General features: G+C 46.4%; 1 protein-coding gene across 1 annotated transcript in view; it reads left to right on the top strand.

The window, feature by feature from the left end:
- nuf2 (UF2 component of NDC80 kinetochore complex) overlaps positions 1–14,568 on the top strand; it is a 37,254-nt gene extending 22,686 nt beyond the window's left edge. Inside the window, exons 7-13 of the mRNA XM_045692005.1 lie at positions 3,339–3,412; positions 4,247–4,340; positions 4,459–4,521; positions 4,598–4,876; positions 10,996–11,171; positions 11,395–11,530; positions 11,679–14,568. Of these exons, the coding sequence (XP_045547961.1) occupies positions 3,339–3,412; positions 4,247–4,340; positions 4,459–4,521; positions 4,598–4,876; positions 10,996–11,171; positions 11,395–11,530; positions 11,679–11,786 (930 nt within the window). The 3' untranslated portion in view covers positions 11,787–14,568. The remainder of the gene's footprint in view (positions 1–3,338; positions 3,413–4,246; positions 4,341–4,458; positions 4,522–4,597; positions 4,877–10,995; positions 11,172–11,394; positions 11,531–11,678) is intronic.
- The last annotated feature ends 4,607 nt before the right edge of the window (positions 14,569–19,175 follow it).

Genomic DNA, 19,175 nt, shown 5'->3' with positions numbered 1-19,175 from the left:
TACATTTACGTCATTTAGCAGACGCTCTTATCCAGAGCGACTTACAAATTTAATATGCATATTCTAGTTTCTGGGAAAGAGTAGTAACCAGTTTAAATCGGGTACGTTTTTTCATCCGGCCGTGAAAATACTGCCCCCTATCCATATCAGGTTAATCCTCATGTTGTCTAATATCTAAATGAATTACAGTATTTCAGACGGAGATTACTATGTTCAATAGCAAAGGAAAAGAACAAAGAGCGTGCCCACGTTTACGCGCGCAAAAAGACTTGGAACGACTACAAATACTTCTTCATTTAAAAAAGAAACAAGCCTAAAACCTTGTATAAAGACTGTTGACATCTACTGGAAGCCATAGGAACTGCAATCTGGGAGGCGGAAATTAGATCTTTCAATAGCATTGCATTGGAAGTCATTCTGAGCTCCCCCCAAAGAAATTCTGGATCGATTGTCCTCGGGTTTTCACCTGCCATATCAGTTCTGTTGTACTCACAGACATTATTTTAACAGTTTTAGAAACTTCAGAGTGTTTTCTATCCAATTATATGCATATCCTAGCTTCTGGGCCTGAGTAACAGGCAGTTTACTTTGGGCACGTCAGACAGGCAGAAATTCAGGAAACTAGCCTTACTCGCAGAGAGGTTAACTACATATGCAGGTTAAAAAATATATACTTCCGTGTATTGATTTTAAGGAAGGCGTTGATGTTTTTGGTTAGGTACATTTGTGCAATGATTGTGCTTTTTTTGCGAATGTGCTTTTGTTAAATCATCACTCGTTTGGCGAAGTTGAAGTAGGCTGTGATTCGATGATAAATTAACAGGCACCGCATTGATTATATGCAACGCAGAACAGGTTAGTTAACCTAGTAATATCAACAATGTATAGTTAACTAGTGATTATGTAAAGATTTATTGGTTTTTCTAAGGTAAGTTTAATGCTAGCTAGCAACTTACCTTGGCTCCTTGCAGCCACCAGGTCCTTTTGACGCTGCACTCGCGTAACAGGTGCTCAGCCTGCCACGCAGTTTCCTCGTGGATTGCAACGTAATCGGCCATAATCGGCATCCAAAAAGTCTGATTACCAATTGTTATGAAATCAGCCCTAAATCATTCGGCTGACCTCTAGTACGGTAGTATATGGTAGGGTAGTATATGGTAGGATAGTGTGAAGGGTAGGGTAGGATTGTGTGAAGGGTAAGGTAGTGTGAAGGGTACGGTAGGGTAGTGTGAAGGGTACGGTAGGGTAGTGTGAAGGGTACGGTAGGGTAGTGTGAAGGGTACGGTAGCGTAGTGTGAAGGGTACGGTAGCGTAGTGTGAAGGGTACGGTAGCGTAGTGTGAAGGGTACGGTAGGGTAATGTGAAGGGTACGGTAGGGTATTGTGAAGGGTACGGTAGGGTATTGTGAAGGGTACGGTAGGGTACTGTGAAGGGTACGGTAGGGTACTGTGAAGGGTACGGAAGGGTACGGTAGGGTAATGTGAAGGGTACGGTAGGGTACTGTGAAGGGTACGGAAGGGTACGGTAGGGTAATGTGAAGGGTACGGTAGGGTAATGTGAAGGGTACGGTAGGGTAATGTGAAGGGTACGGTAGGGTACTGTGAAGGGTACGGTAGGGTATTGTGAAGGGTACGGTAGGGTACGGTGAAGGGTACGGTAGGGTACTGTGAAGGGTACGGTAGGGTAATGTGAAGGGTACGGTAGGGTAATGTGAAGGGTACGGTAGGGTATGGTGAAGGGTACGGTAGGGTAATGTGAAGGGTACGGTAGGGTATGGTGAAGGGTACGGTAGGGTACTGTGAAGGGTACGGAAGGGTACGGTAGGGTAATGTGAAGGGTACGGTAGGGTAATGTGAAGGGTACGGTAGGGTACTGTGAAGGGTACGGTAGGGTATTGTGAAGGGTACGGTAGGGTATGGTGAAGGGTACGGTAGGGTACTGTGAAGGGTACGGAAGGGTACGGTAGGGTAATGTGAAGGGTACGGTAGGGTATGGTGAAGGGTACGGTAGGGTACTGTGAAGGGTACGGAAGGGTACGGTAGGGTAATGTGAAGGGTACGGTAGGGTAATGTGAAGGGTACGGTAGGGTACTGTGAAGGGTACGGTAGGGTACTGTGAAGGGTACGGTAGTGTGAAGGGTATGGTACGGGGAGTGTGAAGGGCAGGGTACGGTAGTGTACTGTTAAGGGTACGGTAGGGTACTGTTAAGGGTACGGTAGTGTACTGTGAAGGGTACGGTAGTGTACTGTGAAAGGTACGGTAGTGTACTGTAAAGGGTACGGTAGGGTACTGTATGGTAGTGTATGGTAGGGTAGTGTGAAGGGCAGGGTATGGTAGGGTAGTGTGAAGGGCAGGGTATGGTAGGGTAGTGTGAAGGGCAGGGTATGGTAGGGTAGTGTGAAGGGCAGGGTATGGTAGGGTAGTGTGAAGGGCAGGGTATGGTAGGGTACTGTGAAGGGCAGGGTACGGTAGTGTACTGTGAAGGGTACGGTAGGGTATGTGAAGTGTACGGTACGGTAGTGTAGGATAGGGTAGTGTGAAGGCTATGGTACGGGTAGTGTGAAGGACAGGGTACGGTAGGGTAATGTGAAGGGTACGGTAGGGTAGGATACGGTAGTGTGAAGGGCAGGGTACAATAATGTGAAGGGTACAGTAGGGTAATGTGAAGGGTACAGTAGGGTAGTGTAGAATACGGTAGTGTGAAGGGTAGGGTAGTGTGAAGGGCAGGGTACGGTAGTGTGAAGGGTAGGGTAGTGTGAAGGGTAGGGTAGTGTGAAGGGTAGGGTAGTGTGAAGGGTAGGGTAGTGTAGAATACGGTAGTGTGAAGGGTAGGGTAGTGTGAAAGGCAGGGTACGGTAGTGTGAAGGGTAGGGTACGGTAGTGTGAAGGGTAGGGTAGTGTGAAGGGTAGGGTCGTGTGAAGGGTAGGGTCGTGTGAAGGGTAGGGTAGGGTAGTGTGAAGGGTAGGGTAGTGTGAAGGGTACGGTAGTGTGAAGGGTAGGGTAGTGTGAAGGGTAGGGTACGGTAGTGTGAAGGGTAGGGTAGTGTGAAGGGCAGGGTAGGGTAGTGTGAAGGGTAGGGTAGTGTGAAGGGCAGGGTACGGTAGTGTGAAGGGTACGGTAGTGTGAAGGGTAGGGTACGGTAGTGTAGGGTACGGTAGTGTGAAGGGTAGGGTAGTGTGAAGGGTACGGTAGTGTAGGGTACGGTAGTGTGAAGGGTAGGGTACGGTAGTGTAGGGTACGGTAGTGTGAAGGGTAGGGTACGGTAGTGTAGGGTACGGTAGTGTGAGGGTACGGTAGTGTACAGTACGGTAACAGTAGTCTGTTCTCGTTGTTTCAGAGAGAAGACATGGACAAGCTCCAGGCTTACTCACGAGGAACTAAAGAAGCTCAGAAGAAAATGGACAAGCTGACGTAAGTGTTGAACGAGTGAAGGAGATGCCACAAGACTATTGAGATGCAGCCCTGGAAGATAAAACGATCTGTAGGGCATTAGACTATTGAGATGCAGCCCTGGAAGATAAAACGATCTGTAGGGCATTAGACTATTGAGATGCAGCCCTGGAAGATGAAACGATCTGTAGGGCATTAGACTATTGAGATGCAGCCCTGGAAGATAAAACGATCTGTAGGGCATTAGACTATTGAGATGCAGCCCTGGAAGATGAAACGATCTGTAGGGCATTAGACTATTGAGATGCAGCCCTGGAAGATGAAACGATCTGTAGGGCATTAGACTATTGAGATGCAGCCCTGGAAGATAAAACGATCTGTAGGGCATTAGACTATTGAGATGCAGCCCTGGAAGATGAAACGATCTGTAGGGCATTAGACTATTGAGATGCAGCCCTGGAAGATGAAACGATCTGTAGGGCATTCGACTATTGAGATGCAGCCCTGGAAGATGAAACGATCTGTAGGGCATTAGACTATTGAGATGCAGCCCTGGAAGATGAAACGATCTGTAGGGCATTAGACTATTGAGATGCAGCCCTGGAAGATGAAACGATCTGTAGGGCATTAGACTATTGAGATGCAGCCCTGGAAGATGAAACGATCTGTAGGGCATTAGACTATTGAGATGCAGCCCTGGAAGATGAAACGATCTGTAGGGCATTAGACTATTGAGATGCAGCCCTGGAAGATAAAACGATCTGTAGGGCATTAGACTATTGAGATGCAGCCCTGGAAGATGAAACGATCTGTTATACAGAGAGTCCTGACCTCTCACTCCCCTCCTCTCTTCAGTACCATCCCCCCAGAGCAGCAGGCTGAAGCGAGGGAATTGGACTCTGCTCTCTCTGACCTGCAGACCAACACCATGCACCAATACCAGGAAGTGGTAGGTACTGTACAGTACTCCACCAGGTCATATTCATTAGGTACCATATGGAACAAAAGACAAACGGGGAGGGACTATGTGGACTTGTTCAAGAAGAAACTTGTATGTTTTGTTTCAGAATGCTATCAATGAGAATATTGCAGAGTGGAAAACTGAGATGGCAGAGAAGTCCCAAAAATTGGTACGTTATGATCAAGCTGAAGAATGCTTTGAAATGTTAAAATGATAATCCTACGACTAAAATGTGTGTCTGTCAGACCCAGTTGAAGGTTGATGTGGCCACTCTAAAGGAGAACATTGGTAAGCTAAAGTCTCAGATCGTTGAGTCTCCTGAAGAGATGAAGATTCAGATGGAGAAGATGAAGGAAAACGTGAAGAACATCAAATTGGCCATCGAGACGGCAGACGAGCGTCTGGTTGGGCTGCAGAGTGATGTCCAGGGTGTGACTCAAAGCGAGGCTGACATTCAGCTGATATTTAAACTACTGCAGGACCTCCAGAGCTCCATGAACAAGACCCAACAGCACCAGGAAGAGGTTAGTACTGTTGTTGTTAGACCCAACAGCACCAGGTAGAGGTTAGTACTGTTGTTGTTAGACCCAACAGCACCAGGAAGAGGTTAGTACTGTTGTTGTTAGACCCAACAGCACCAGGTAGAGGTTAGTACTGTTGTTGTTAGACCCAACAGCACCAGGTAGAGGTTAGTACTGTTGTTGTTAGACCCAACAGCACCAGGAAGATGTTAGTACTGTTGTTAGACCCAACAGCACCAGGTAGAGGTTAGTACTGTTGTTGTTAGACCCAACAGCACCAGGTAGAGGTTAGTACTGTTGTTGTTAGACCCAACAGCACCAGGAAGAGGTTAGTACTGTTGTTGTTAGACCCAACAGCACCAGGAAGAGGTTAGTACTGTTGTTGTTAGACCCAACAGCACCAGGTAGAGATTAGTACTGTTGTTGTTAGACCCAACAGCACCAGGTAGAGGTCAGTACTGTTGTTGTTAGACCCAACAGCACCAGGTAGAGGTTAGTACTGTTGTTGTTGTTAGACCCAACAGCACCAGGAAGAGGTTAGTACTGTTGTTGTTGTTAGACCCAACAGCACCAGGAAGAGGTTAGTACTGTTGTTGTTAGACCCAACAGCACCAGGTAGAGGTTAGTACTGTTGTTGTTAGACCCAACAGCACCAGGTAGAGGTTAGTACTGTTGTTGTTAGACCCAACAGCACCAGGAAGAGGTTAGTACTGTTGTTGTTAGACCCAACAGCACCAGGAAGAGGTTAGTACTGTTGTTGTTAGACCCAACAGCACCAGGAAGAGGTTAGTACTGTTGTTGTTAGACCCAACAGCACCAGGAAGAGGTTAGTACTGTTGTTGTTAGACCCAACAGCACCAGGTAGAGGTTAGTACTGTTGTTGTTAGACCCAACAGCACCAGGTAGAGGTTAGTACTGTTGTTGTTAGACCCAACAGCACCAGGAAGAGGTTAGTACTGTTGTTGTTAGACCCAACAGCACCAGGTAGAGGTTAGTACTGTTGTTGTTGTTAGACCCAACAGCACCAGGAAGAGGTTAGTACTGTTGTTGTTAGACCCAACAGCACCAGGAAGAGGTTAGTACTGTTGTTGTTAGACCCAACAGCACCAGGAAGAGGTTAGTACTGTTGTTGTTAGACCCAACAGCACCAGGTAGAGGTTAGTACTGTTGTTGTTAGACCCAACAGCACCAGGAAGAGGTTAGTACTGTTGTTGTTAGACCCAACAGCACCAGGTAGAGGTTAGTACTGTTGTTGTTAGACCCAACAGCACCAGGTAGAGGTTAGTACTGTTGTTGTTAGACCCAACAGCACCAGGAAGAGGTTAGTACTGTTGTTGTTGTTAGACCCAACAGCACCAGGAAGAGGTTAGTACTGTTGTTGTTAGACCCAACAGCACCAGGTAGAGGTTAGTACTGTTGTTGTTAGACCCAACAGCACCAGGAAGAGGTTAGTACTGTTGTTGCTGTTAGACCCAACAGCACCAGGAAGAGGTTAGTACTGTTGTTGTTAGACCCAACAGCACCAGGAAGAGGTTAGTACTGTTGTTGTTGTTAGACCCAACAGCACCAGGAAGAGGTTAGTACTGTTGTTGTTGTTAGACCCAACAGCACCAGGAAGAGGTTAGTACTGTTGTTGTTGTTAGACCCAACAGCACCAGGTAGAGGTTAGTACTGTTGTTGTTAGACCCAACAGCACCAGGAAGAGGTTAGTACTGTTGTTGTTGTTGTTAGACCCAACAGCACCAGGTAGAGGTTAGTACTGTTGTTGTTAGACCCAACAGCACCAGGTAGAGGTTAGTACTGTTGTTGTTAGACCCAACAGCACCAGGTAGAGGTTAGTACTGTTGTTGTTAGACCCAACAGCACCAGGAAGAGGTTAGTACTGTTGTTGTTAGACCCAACAGCACCAGGTAGAGGTTAGTACTGTTGTTGTTGTTAGACCCAACAGCACCAGGAAGAGGTTAGTACTGTTGTTGTTAGACCCAACAGCACCAGGAAGAGGTTAGTACTGTTGTTGTTAGACCCAACAGCACCAGGTAGAGGTTAGTACTGTTGTTGTTAGACCCAACAGCACCAGGAAGAGGTTAGTACTGTTGTTGTTAGACCCAACAGCACCAGGAAGAGGTTAGTACTGTTGTTGTTAGACCCAACAGCACCAGGTAGAGGTTAGTACTGTTGTTGTTAGACCCAACAGCACCAGGAAGAGGTTAGTACTGTTGTTGTTAGACCCAACAGCACCAGGTAGAGGTTAGTACTGTTGTTGTTGTTAGACCCAACAGCACCAGGAAGAGGTTAGTACTGTTGTTGTTAGACCCAACAGCACCAGGAAGAGGTTAGTACTGTTGTTGTTAGACCCAACAGCACCAGGTAGAGGTTAGTACTGTTGTTGTTAGACCCAACAGCACCAGGTAGAGGTTAGTACTGTTGTTGTTAGACCCAACAGCACCAGGTAGAGGTTAGTACTGTTGTTGTTAGACCCAACAGCACCAGGAAGAGGTTAGTACTGTTGTTGTTAGACCCAACAGCACCAGGAAGAGGTTAGTACTGTTGTTGTTAGACCCAACAGCACCAGGTAGAGGTTAGTACTGTTGTTGTTAGACCCAACAGCACCAGGAAGAGGTTAGTACTGTTGTTGTTAGACCCAACAGCACCAGGAAGAGGTTAGTACTGTTGTTGTTAGACCCAACAGCACCAGGAAGAGGTTAGTACTGTTGTTGTTAGACCCAACAGCACCAGGTAGAGGTTAGTACTGTTGTTGTTAGACCCAACAGCACCAGGAAGAGGTTAGTACTGTTGTTGTTAGACCCAACAGCACCAGGTAGAGGTTAGTACTGTTGTTGTTAGACCCAACAGCACCAGGAAGAGGTTAGTACTGTTGTCAGACCCAACAGCACCAGGAAGAAGTTAGTACTGTTGTTGTTGTTAGACCCAACAGCACCAGGAAGAGGTTAGTACTGTTGTTGTTAGACCCAACAGCACCAGGAAGAGGTTAGTACTGTTGTTGTTAGACCCAACAGCAGCAGGAAGAGGTTAGTACTGTTGTTGTTAGACCCAACAGCACCAGGTAGAGGTTAGTACTGTTGTTGTTGTTAGACCCAACAGCACCAGGAAGAGGTTAGTACTGTTGTTGTTAGACCCAACAGCACCAGGAAGAGGTTAGTACTGTTGTTGTTAGACCCAACAGCACCAGGAAGAGGTTAGTACTGTTGTTGTTAGACCCAACAGCACCAGGAAGAGGTTAGTACTGTTGTTGTTGTTGTTAGACCCAACAGCACCAGGTAGAGGTTAGTACTGTTGTTGTTAGACCCAACAGCACCAGGAAGAGGTTAGTACTGTTGTTGTTAGACCCAACAGCACCAGGTAGAGGTTAGTACTGTTGTTGTTGTTGTTAGACCCAACAGCACCAGGAAGAGGTTAGTACTGTTGTTGTTAGACCCAACAGCACCAGGAAGAGGTTTGTACTGTTGTTGTTAGACCCAACAGCACCAGGTAGAGGTTAGTACTGTTGTTGTTAGACCCAACAGCACCAGGTAGAGGTTAGTACTGTTGTTGTTAGACCCAACAGCACCAGGAAGAGGTTAGTACTGTTGTTGTTAGACCCAACAGCACCAGGAAGAGGTTAGTACTGTTGTTGTTGTTAGACCCAACAGCACCAGGTAGAGGTTAGTACTGTTGCTGTTAGACCCAACAGCACCAGGAAGAGGTTAGTACTGTTGTTGTTGTTAGACCCAACAGCACCAGGAAGAGGTTAGTACTGTTGTTGTTATACCCAACAGCACCAGGAAGAGGTTAGTACTGTTGTTGTTATACCCAACAGCACCAGGAAGAGGTTAGTACTGTTGTTGTTAGACCCAACAGCACCAGGAAGAGGTTAGTACTGTTGTTGTTAGACCCAACAGCACCAGGAAGAGGTTAGTACTGTTGTTGTTGTTAGACCCAACAGCACCAGGAAGAGGTTAGTACTGTTGTTGTTGTTAGACCCAACAGCACCAGGAAGAGGTTAGTACTGTTGTTGTTAGACCCAACAGCACCAGGTAGAGGTTAGTACTGTTGTTGCTGTTGTTAGACCCAACAGCACCAGGAAGAGGTTAGTACTGTTGTTGTTAGACCCAACAGCACCAGGTAGAGGTTAGTACTGTTGTTGTTAGACCCAACAGCACCAGGAAGAGGTTAGTACTGTTGTTGTTAGACCCAACAGCACCAGGTAGAGGTTAGTACTGTTGTTGTTAGACCCAACAGCACCAGGTAGAGGTTAGTACTGTTGTTGTTAGACCCAACAGCACCAGGAAGAGGTTAGTACTGTTGTTGTTGTTAGACCCAACAGCACCAGGAAGAGGTTAGTACTGTTGTTGTTAGACCCAACAGCACCAGGTAGAGGTTAGTACTGTTGTTGCTGTTGTTAGACCCAACAGCACCAGGAAGAGGTTAGTACTGTTGTTGTTAGACCCAACAGCACCAGGAAGAGGTTAGTACTGTTGTTGTTAGACCCAACAGCACCAGGTAGAGGTTAGTACTGTTGTTGTTGTTAGACCCAACAGCACCAGGAAGAGGTTAGTACTGTTGTTGTTAGACCCAACAGCACCAGGAAGAGGTTAGTACTGTTGTTGTTAGACCCAACAGCACCAGGTAGAGGTTAGTACTGTTGTTGTTAGACCCAACAGCACCAGGAAGAGGTTAGTACTGTTGTTGTTAGACCCAACAGCACCAGGAAGAGGTTAGTACTGTTGTTGTTAGACCCAACAGCACCAGGAAGAGGTTAGTACTGTTGTTGTTAGACCCAACAGCACCAGGTAGAGGTTAGTACTGTTGTTGTTAGACCCAACAGCACCAGGAAGAGATTAGTACTGTTGTTGTTAGACCCAACAGCACCAGGAAGAGGTTAGTACTGTTGTTGTTAGACCCAACAGCACCATGTAGACGTTAGTACTACTGGGTTGCTGTCCTACTGTGTTGCTGTCCTACTGTGTTGCTGTCCTACTGGGTTGCTGTCCTACTGGGTTGCTGTCCTACTGGGTTGCTGTCCTACTGTGTTGCTGTACTACTGTGTTGCTGTCCTACTGGGTGCTGTCCTACTGGGTTGCTGTCCTACTGGGTTGCTGTCCTACTGGGTTGCTGTCCTACTGTGTTGCTGTACTACTGTGTTGCTGTCCTACTGTGTTGCTGTCCTACTGTGTTGCTGTCCTACTGGGTTGCTGTCCTACTGGGTTGCTGTCCTACTGGGTTGCTGTCCTACTGTGTTGCTGTACTACTGTGTTGCTGTCCTACTGGGTGCTGTCCTACTGGGTTGCTGTCCTACTGGGTTGCTGTCCTACTGTGTTGCTGTACTACTGTGTTGCTGTCCTACTGTGTTGCTGTCCTACTGTGTTGCTGTCCTACTGTGTTGCTGTCCTACTGTGTTGCTGTCCTACTGTGTTGCTGTCCTACTGGGTTGCTGTCCTACTGTGTTGCTGTCCTACTGGGTGCTGTCCTACTGTGTTGCTGTCCTACTGTGTTGCTGTCCTACTGTGTTGCTGTCCTACTGTGTTGCTGTCCTACTGTGTTGCTGTCCTACTGTGTTGCTGTCCTACTGGGTTGCTGTCCTACTGGGTTGCTGTCCTACTGGGTTGCTGTCCTACTGTGTTGCTGTCCTACTGTGTTGCTGTCCTACTGGGTTGCTGTCCTACTGTGTTGCTGTCCTACTGTGTTGCTGTCCTACTGTGTTGCTGTACTACTGTGTTGCTGTCCTACTGTGTTGCTGTCCTACTGTGTTGCTGTCCTACTGTGTTGCTGTCCTACTGTGTTGCTGTCCTACTGTGTTGCTGTCCTACTGTGTTGCTGTCCTACTGGGTTGCTGTCCTACTGTGTTGCTGTCCTACTGGGTGCTGTCCTACTGTGTTGCTGTCCTACTGTGTTGCTGTCCTACTGTGTTGCTGTCCTACTGTGTTGCTGTCCTACTGGGTTGCTGTCCTACTGGGTTGATGTCCTACTGTGTTGCTGTCCTACTGGGTGCTGTCCTACTGGGTTATTGAACTTGGACCTCAAATGTAATGCTTTTGCCGTCTGAGGTGCAATAGGCTAAGGTGTGTGTGTGTGTGTGTGTGTGTGTGTGTGTGTGTGTGTGTGTGTGTGTGTGTGTGTGTTAGGCCCAGGCTCTGGTGTGTGTGTATGAGGCACAGCAGAAGGAACTGAAGAACCATGGTGTGGAGGAGGGCCAGCTGAAGAGATCTTTAGGGATGAAGATGGACAAGGAGTCCAAACAACAGATACGACGACAGAAGAAGAAGGAGATTAAGGATCAACACATTGAGGATGTACTGGGGTAGGAGTGGGAGGAGGAGGGGAGGAGTAGGGGAGGGGAGGAGTGGGGGAGGAGCAGGGGAGGAGAGGAGGAGGAGGGGAGGGGAGGGGGAGGAGCAGGAGAGGAGAGGAGTAGGGGAGGGGAGGAGTGGGAGAGAGGAGGAGCAGGGGAGGAGAGGAGTAGGGGAGTGGAGGAGTGGGAGAGAGGAGGCGTATGCTTAAATGAAATATGTGTGTCTCTCCAGTCAGTGTGACCATGTTCACCAGAAGAGGGAGCAGATAGCCGACCAGATCCAGGAGAGAGACAGAGAGACTCAACACCTCCGCAGTCAGATGACCAACCTGAGGGACACCTGCAGCCAGGAGACTGAGAAAGCTCAGGTACTGTATATCTACACACCTTACATATATAATATCTATAGTGTGAGATGTGTAGTTATACAGTATAATATATAGTGAGGTGTGTAGTATAATATCAACCTTGACACTGAGCCAATCACCTTCTCATATTTCTCTATATTTCCACCAGGACCTGTTTGATCGTCTGCTGGCAGCTCTGGATCATTTCCATAAACGCATACAGAACCACGTCGTCGAGGGCAACGACGACATCGTCAAGATGACTGCTAACTTCTAACCCAGTGTTGTTGACTCCTCTCCATCCCTGTCATTAGTTCTGCTAACTTCTAACCCAGTGTTGTTGACTCCTCTCCATCCCTGTCATTAGTTCTGCTAACTTCTAACCCAGTGTTGTTGACTCCTCACCATCCCTGTCATTAGTTCTGCTAACTTCTAACCCAGTGTTGTTGACTCCTCTCCATCCCTGTCATTAGTTCTGCTAACTTCTAACCCAGTGTTGTTGACTCCTCACCATCCCTGTCATTAGTTCTGCTAACTTCTAACCCAGTGTTGTTGACTCCTCTCCATCCCTGTCATTAGTTCTGCTAACTTCTAACCCAGTGTTGTTGACTCCTCACCATCCCTGTCATTAGTTCTGCTAACTTCTAACCCAGTGTTGTTGACTCCTCACCATCCCTGTCATTAGTTCTGCTAACTTCTAACCCAGTGTTGTTGACTCCTCTCCATCCCTGTCATTAGTTCTGCTAACTTCTAACCCAGTGTTGTTGACTCCTCTCCATCCCTGTCATTAGTTCTGCTAACTTCTAACCCAGTGTTGTTGACTCCTCTCCATCCCTGTCATTAGTTCTGCTAACTTCTAACCCAGTGTTGTTGACTCCTCACCATCCCTGTCATTAGTTCTGCTAACTTCTAACCCAGTGTTGTTGACTCCTCTCCATCCCTGTCATTAGTTCTGCTAACTTCTAACCCAGTGTTGTTGACTCCTCTCCATCCCTGTCATTAGTTCTGCTAACTTCTAACCCAGTGTTGTTGACTCCTCTCCATCCCTGTCATTAGTTCTGCTAACTTCTAACCCAGTGTTGTTGACTCCTCTCCATCCCTGTCATTAGTTCTGCTAACTTCTAACCCAGTGTTGTTGACTCCTCTCCATCCCTGTCATTAGTTCTGCTAACTTCTAACCCAGTGTTGTTGACTCCTCTCCATCCCTGTCATTAGTTCTGCTAACTTCTAACCCAGTGTTGTTGACTCCTCTCCATCCCTGTCATTAGTTCTGCTAACTTCTAACCCAGTGTTGTTGACTCCTCTCATCCCTGTCATTAGTTCTGCTAACTTCTAACCCAGTGTTGTTGACTCCTCTCCATCCCTGTCATTAGTTCTGCTAACTTCTAACCCAGTGTTGTTGACTCCTCTCCATCCCTGTCATTAGTTCTGCTAACTTCTAACCCAGTGTTGTTGACTCCTCTCCATCCCTGTCATTAGTTCTGCTAACTTCTAACCCAGTGTTGTTGACTCCTCACCATCCCTGTCATTAGTTCTGCTAACTTCTAACCCAGTGTTGTTGACTCCTCTCCATCCCTGTCATTAGTTCTGCTAACTTCTAACCCAGTGTTGTTGACTCCTCTCCATCCCTGTCATTAGTTCTGCTAACTTCTAACCCAGTGTTGTTGACTCCTCTCCATCCCTGTCATTAGTTCTGCTAACTTCTAACCCAGTGTTGTTGACTCCTCTCCATCCCTGTCATTAGTTCTGCTAACTTCTAACCCAGTGTTGTTGACTCCTCTCCATCCCTGTCATTAGTTCTGCTAACTTCTAACCCAGTGTTGTTGACTCCTCTCCATCCCTGTCATTAGTTCTGCTAACTTCTAACCCAGTGTTGTTGACTCCTCTCCATCCCTGTCATTAGTTCTGCTAACTTCTAACCCAGTGTTGTTGACTCCTCTCCATCCCTGTCATTAGTTCTGCTAACTTCTAACCCAGTGTTGTTGACTCCTCTCCATCCCTGTCATTAGTTCTGCTAACTTCTAACCCAGTGTTGTTGACTCCTCTCCATCCCTGTCATTAGTTCTGCTAACTTCTAACCCAGTGTTGTTGACTCCTCTCCATCCCTGTCATTAGTTCTGCTAACTTCTAACCCAGTGTTGTTGACTCCTCTCCATCCCTGTCATTAGTTCTGCTAACTTCTAACCCAGTGTTGTTGACTCCTCTCCATCCCTGTCATTAGTTCTGCTAACTTCTAACCCAGTGTTGTTGACTCCTCTCCATCCCTGTCATTAGTTCTGCTAACTTCTAACCCAGTGTTGTTGACTCCTCTCCATCCCTGTCATTAGTTCTGCTAACTTCTAACCCAGTGTTGTTGACTCCTCTCCATCCCTGTCATTAGTTCTGCTAACTTCTAACCCAGTGTTGTTGACTCCTCTCCATCCCTGTCATTAGTTCTGCTAACTTCTAACCCAGTGTTGTTGACTCCTCTCCATCCCTGTCATTAGTTCTGCTAACTTCTAACCCAGTGTTGTTGACTCCTCTCCATCCCTGTCATTAGTTCTGCTAACTTCTAACCCAGTGTTGTTGACTCCTCTCCATCCCTGTCATTAGTTCTGCTAACTTCTAACCCAGTGTTGTTGACTCCTCTCCATCCCTGTCATTAGTTCTGCTAACTTCTAACCCAGTGTTGTTGACTCCTCTCCATCCCTGTCATTAGTTCTGCTAACTTCTAACCCAGTGTTGTTGACTCCTCTCCATCCCTGTCATTAGTTCTGCTAACTTCTAACCCAGTGTTGTTGACTCCTCTCCATCCCTGTCATTAGTTCTGCTAACTTCTAACCCAGTGTTGTTGACTCCTCTCCATCCCTGTCATTAGTTCTGCTAACTTCTAACCCAGTGTTGTTGACTCCTCTCCATCCCTGTCATTAGTTCTGCTAACTTCTAACCCAGTGTTGTTGACTCCTCTCCATCCCTGTCATTAGTTCTGCTAACTTCTAACCCAGTGTTGTTGACTCCTCTCCATGTCCTATTTTGATAACATGCAACTTTTATTTGTGAATAAAAATCTCTCCTCACTCTGCGGTGTCACCATCTATTAATGTGACCACTTTTCAATCTTGTATATTAGACAAAACATTTGCATAGCATGAATATATAATTAGATGGTGCCGGAGGAGATGGCTGCTGTTTTACGGTCTCCAAACCAATTCCGGAGCCGCGCCGCCCCGTCGGGTCCCGGTCCCGGAGCCGCGCCGCCCCGTCGGGTCCCGGAGCCGCGCCGCCCCGTCGGGTCCTGGAACGGGAGATATGGTGAACTAAAAGAAGGAAGAAGTGGGAGTTTTCTTTTTTGTTTTTGCTGAAAATGTGGCGTGCCCCACCTGCCCCGAATGACAGGTCGCCACTGCTGTTACCTATGGATTTTTAAAAATGTTTGGTTTCAAACTGTCCAGTTGGTGGCGGCAATACACTTTTTTGGTGTAGCCATTAAACCCACAGAAAAGAAGCAGCAGCGGAATCTTCCTGTTTTGTGGTTTTATTTTGAGATTTGCGTCTTTGTCCAGTTTTGAGGAGCGTCTGTGCAAACTGGTGAGACATGAACACCTTTCCAACCCTTTCGATGAGGTCATATTCTGACAAGCAGCACCAAAACACAACCGCTGGAGGGATATGTCACAGACCTCAGGAAATTTGAACGCTAATATCAAAGAAACGTGGATCTGTGAAGGGTGAAGGGCTGCAGAGGAGTTGGGCTGGAGGAGTTGGGTTGCGGAGGAGCGGGGCTGAGGGGTGTGTTTGTGGTCTTATGTTCAGCAGACCTAGTTACTTTTCTGGAAAGGAGAAATTGAGTGTGAAATGTTCAGTGCCTGTTGTCAAATCATACATATTAGCAGGGCTAGTTCAAACATCTGAACACAGACACTGTGGTGTTATAATGATTAGCAGATGTTTATGAAATCAGTTCTTTTGGGTAAACGTTTCAACTCAACAGAGACCATGGAGATGTTTTAAGAAGCTTGCTATGTATTGGCCATCTGCTTGTAGAGGTGGGGTGTGTGTTTTGGACAGAGCAGAGCACTGAGGGCCCATCTATAGATGGTTCATTGCCCCTTGGTTCATCATCTCACCGGCCCCTCTCTCCACCGCCCCGGCCCCTCCACCTCCCCGGCCCCTCTCTCCACCGCCCCGGGCCCCTCTCTCCACCGCCCCGGCCCCTCTCTCCAACAGCCAACCAACCGTCCAGGCGCACCCGTGCTCTCTGCCCTGCAACTCCATCAACCTCTGACCCAGCTACAAAGACCGGAAGAGGTGATGATGGAAAGACCTGTGTGTTGTCCTTGTTAATGCAGACAGAGAAGAGCTCCAACTTCTTAAACATAGCCTCAATTTTGTCCCGCACATTGAATATAGTTGCGGAGAGTTCCTGTAATCCCAGATTCAGATCATTCAGGAGAGAAAAACATCACCCAGTAGTCCAGTCGTGTGAGAAACTCGTCATCATGCAAGAGGTCAGACAAGTGAAAATTATGGACAGTAAAGAAAAGTTTAAGCTCGTGTCTCGATTTAAAAAACGTGCCAATACTTTGCCCCTTGATAACCAGCGCTCTTCTGTATGTTGTAAAAGCGTTACATGGTCGCTGCCCATATCATTGCATAGTTGCATATTGCAGAAAATACACGAGAGTTCAGGGGCCTTTTGCTTTAACAAAGTTAACCATTTTCACTGTAGTGTCCAAAACGTCTTTCAAGCTGTCAGGCATTCCCTTGGCAGCAAGAGCCTCTCGGTGGATGCTGCAGTGGACCCAGGTGGCGTCGGGAGCAACTGCTTGCAGGCGCCTTACCACTCCACTATGTCTCCTGTCATGGCTTTAGCTCCATCAGTACAGATACCAACATGAGCAGCAGCTACCGATTGGCTACATACGGACCGTTAGTGGAATTCCCGCGAGAGAGTAACGGTTAATGTGATTGGATGTTAATTATTTGACTCGGTTACCTGTATTTGTCATTGTGTTATTTCACTGAACACTAAATGGCAGTGAAATGATGCTACTAAGGTGAGAAACCTCAACCTAATGTATAGCCCCGTTGGAAAACATAACTGTTTGAAAATGTGAGAAAGAAAGTGAAACCCTCAACAGATACCAGGTACCCCAGTTTGGGAATATAGTGGATAAACACTACACAAGGTGGACTTCCTGTCTCGGTGGAACGCAATTAAGAGTCCACTGCCCCAATAAAACAATTCCACCCACGAACAAGCATGCGAGAAAGTTCTACACACGTAAACCGTATAGAAGTCGGCTCAATGGAAATTACCTTTAAATTTCCACCACACTACACTGATTTTCGGTGCTAAGTGTTAGGGTTTGACCAACTATTTGTTTGCATAACCTATATAATATAACAAAGAAGCTATGCTATAATATTAAGTTTATACTCTATATGATAAGAGCATACTGCTGTGTGAGAGGAAGGGGCTCATGGGATGTTGAGTCATATGGAAAGAATGCAGATGCTGTAAATCAGGGATATGGAAGAGCTTGTTAAAAGATAAGGGCAGGATATGGGTGAAATGTATATGCAGAGGGGTGTCGGGGTTTTAGAGAACTGTGCATTGTGCCGTCACAAGATAAATCGACTGCCAAAGATAATAACTACACCCGGCAACAGGAGGCGTCTTGAGGTTGGGACCAACCTGCACGCCAACGATAGGATGAGGAAGTTTAAACCACGCTCATCCTCCCTCTGACAGGCCAGCAGTGAGCGGGAACTATCTCTGTCAGAGTATTTAATGAAAAGCAAAGGATGTGTAACTCAGTTCTCTGTCTGCCCTGCGTGGTGACACAGCGACCCCGTATATACGAACCACATATTTACCATTCAAATGTTTGCATTAATTAAAGTACAAAGAAATCATAAGTTACTATGTGCTGAATATTTTGTTCTGATACCAGATTCGAATTGACGCGACCTAACATAAGGTTTGAATCCAGTCCTAGACCCCAGCACATTCTTCCTTCAAACAGGAGAACAGAAGATGGGGCAATCAATACTGTAGAGCTAGTAATGTGTAATTTAGCAGACGCTTTTATTCAAAGCGATTTAGTTATAAGCGCATGCATTTTTACGTATGTGTGGTCCCGGGAATCGAACTCACTACCCTGCTGATAAAAGCAACATGCTCTACCTACTGAGCTGCAAAGGACCAAGTGCTGTATGTTTTGTTAACATGTATTTTGTAACACAAATCCATAATATAGAATTATAGCAACAGAATTGAAAAGTAAACCAAGTACTTTTTTATTTTACCTTTATTTAACCAGGTAGGCCATTTGAGAACAAGTTCTCATTTACAACTGTGACCTGGCCAAGATAAAGCAAAGCAGTTCGACAACATACAACAACACAGAGTTACACATGGAATAAACAAGCGTACAGTCAATAATACAGTAGAACAAAAAGTCTATATACAGTGTGTGCAAATGCCGTGAAGCGGTAAGGCAATAAATAGGCCATGGTAGTGAAGTAATTACAATTTAGAAAATGAACACTGGAGTGATAGATGAGCAGAGGATGGTGTGTAAGTAGAGATACTGGTGTGCAAAAGAGCAGAAAGTAAATAAAAACAATATGGGGATGAGGTAGGTAGATTGGGTGGGCTATTTACAGATGGCCTATGTACAGCTGCAGCGATCGGTTAGCTGCTCAGATAGCTGATGTTTACAGTTAGTGAGGGAAATATAAGTCTCCAGCTCAAGTACTACCATGTTCTGTGCGTAGTAACAGAAAGAGACATCCTCTGCAGGTTTTATAGACGTGGTTGGCTTAGAATGTTGACGATGTGTAACCGATATTTCGTCTCCAATGTTTATTGAAAACGTAAATACATTTGGACAATGAGCACTTGTCTCTCAAATACATTTTTACAGTTCTTGGTTAGCTAGCAAGCAAATTTTTTCCCATATTGGCATTGACATGAAATCAGTCAAAACACCTCAAAACAAGACATGCTATCAAGACGAAACGAGCCCCCTACATGGCAGTTTCTTGTCGTTGTTGCTCGTCATCTGTCCATCCAGAATCACAACAAATCACAGACCTCTGCCCCATAGATGGTTAGAATGTGCACATTTCCATGCGGAAGAAGTCACCGTGTCGTCATGGCTCTGGATGGCCAGATTGCTAGCAAGAATTTGTTGATTCGTCTATTTCAGCCACACCCGTTGCTGACAGGTGTGTAAAATCAAGCACCCAGCCATGCAATCTCCATAGACAAACATTGGCAGTAGAATGGCCCCACTGAACCCTTACGAAAAAAAGATTGCAGTCAGAGTGCAGTATAACTGCAGTATGCTGCAAATACTGTGTCCAAAATAACAGTATTTTTTTACTGCAGTAATCTTGCAGTGTAACTTCACTGAGTGCTGTATAACTGCAGTACACTGCAGTTATTTTGCAATTACTGCGTCCAAAATACCACAGTCGACTGCAGTAACTGCAATCTTTTTTGTAAGGTAAGAGCTCAGTGACTTTCAACGTGGCGTCGTCATAGGATGCCACCTTTCTAACAAGTCAGTTCGTAAAATTTCTGCCCTGCTAGAGCTGCCCTCTGTGAACTGGTAGTGCTGTTATTGTGAAGTGGAAATGTCTAGGAGCAACAACAGCTCAGCCAGGAAGTGGTAGG

This window comes from Salmo salar, chromosome ssa12, assembly GCF_905237065.1.
Source record: "Salmo salar chromosome ssa12, Ssal_v3.1, whole genome shotgun sequence".
In the NCBI taxonomy this organism is placed as follows: Eukaryota; Metazoa; Chordata; class Actinopteri; order Salmoniformes; family Salmonidae; genus Salmo; species Salmo salar.
This window is presented reverse-complemented; position numbering and strand designations above follow the sequence as displayed.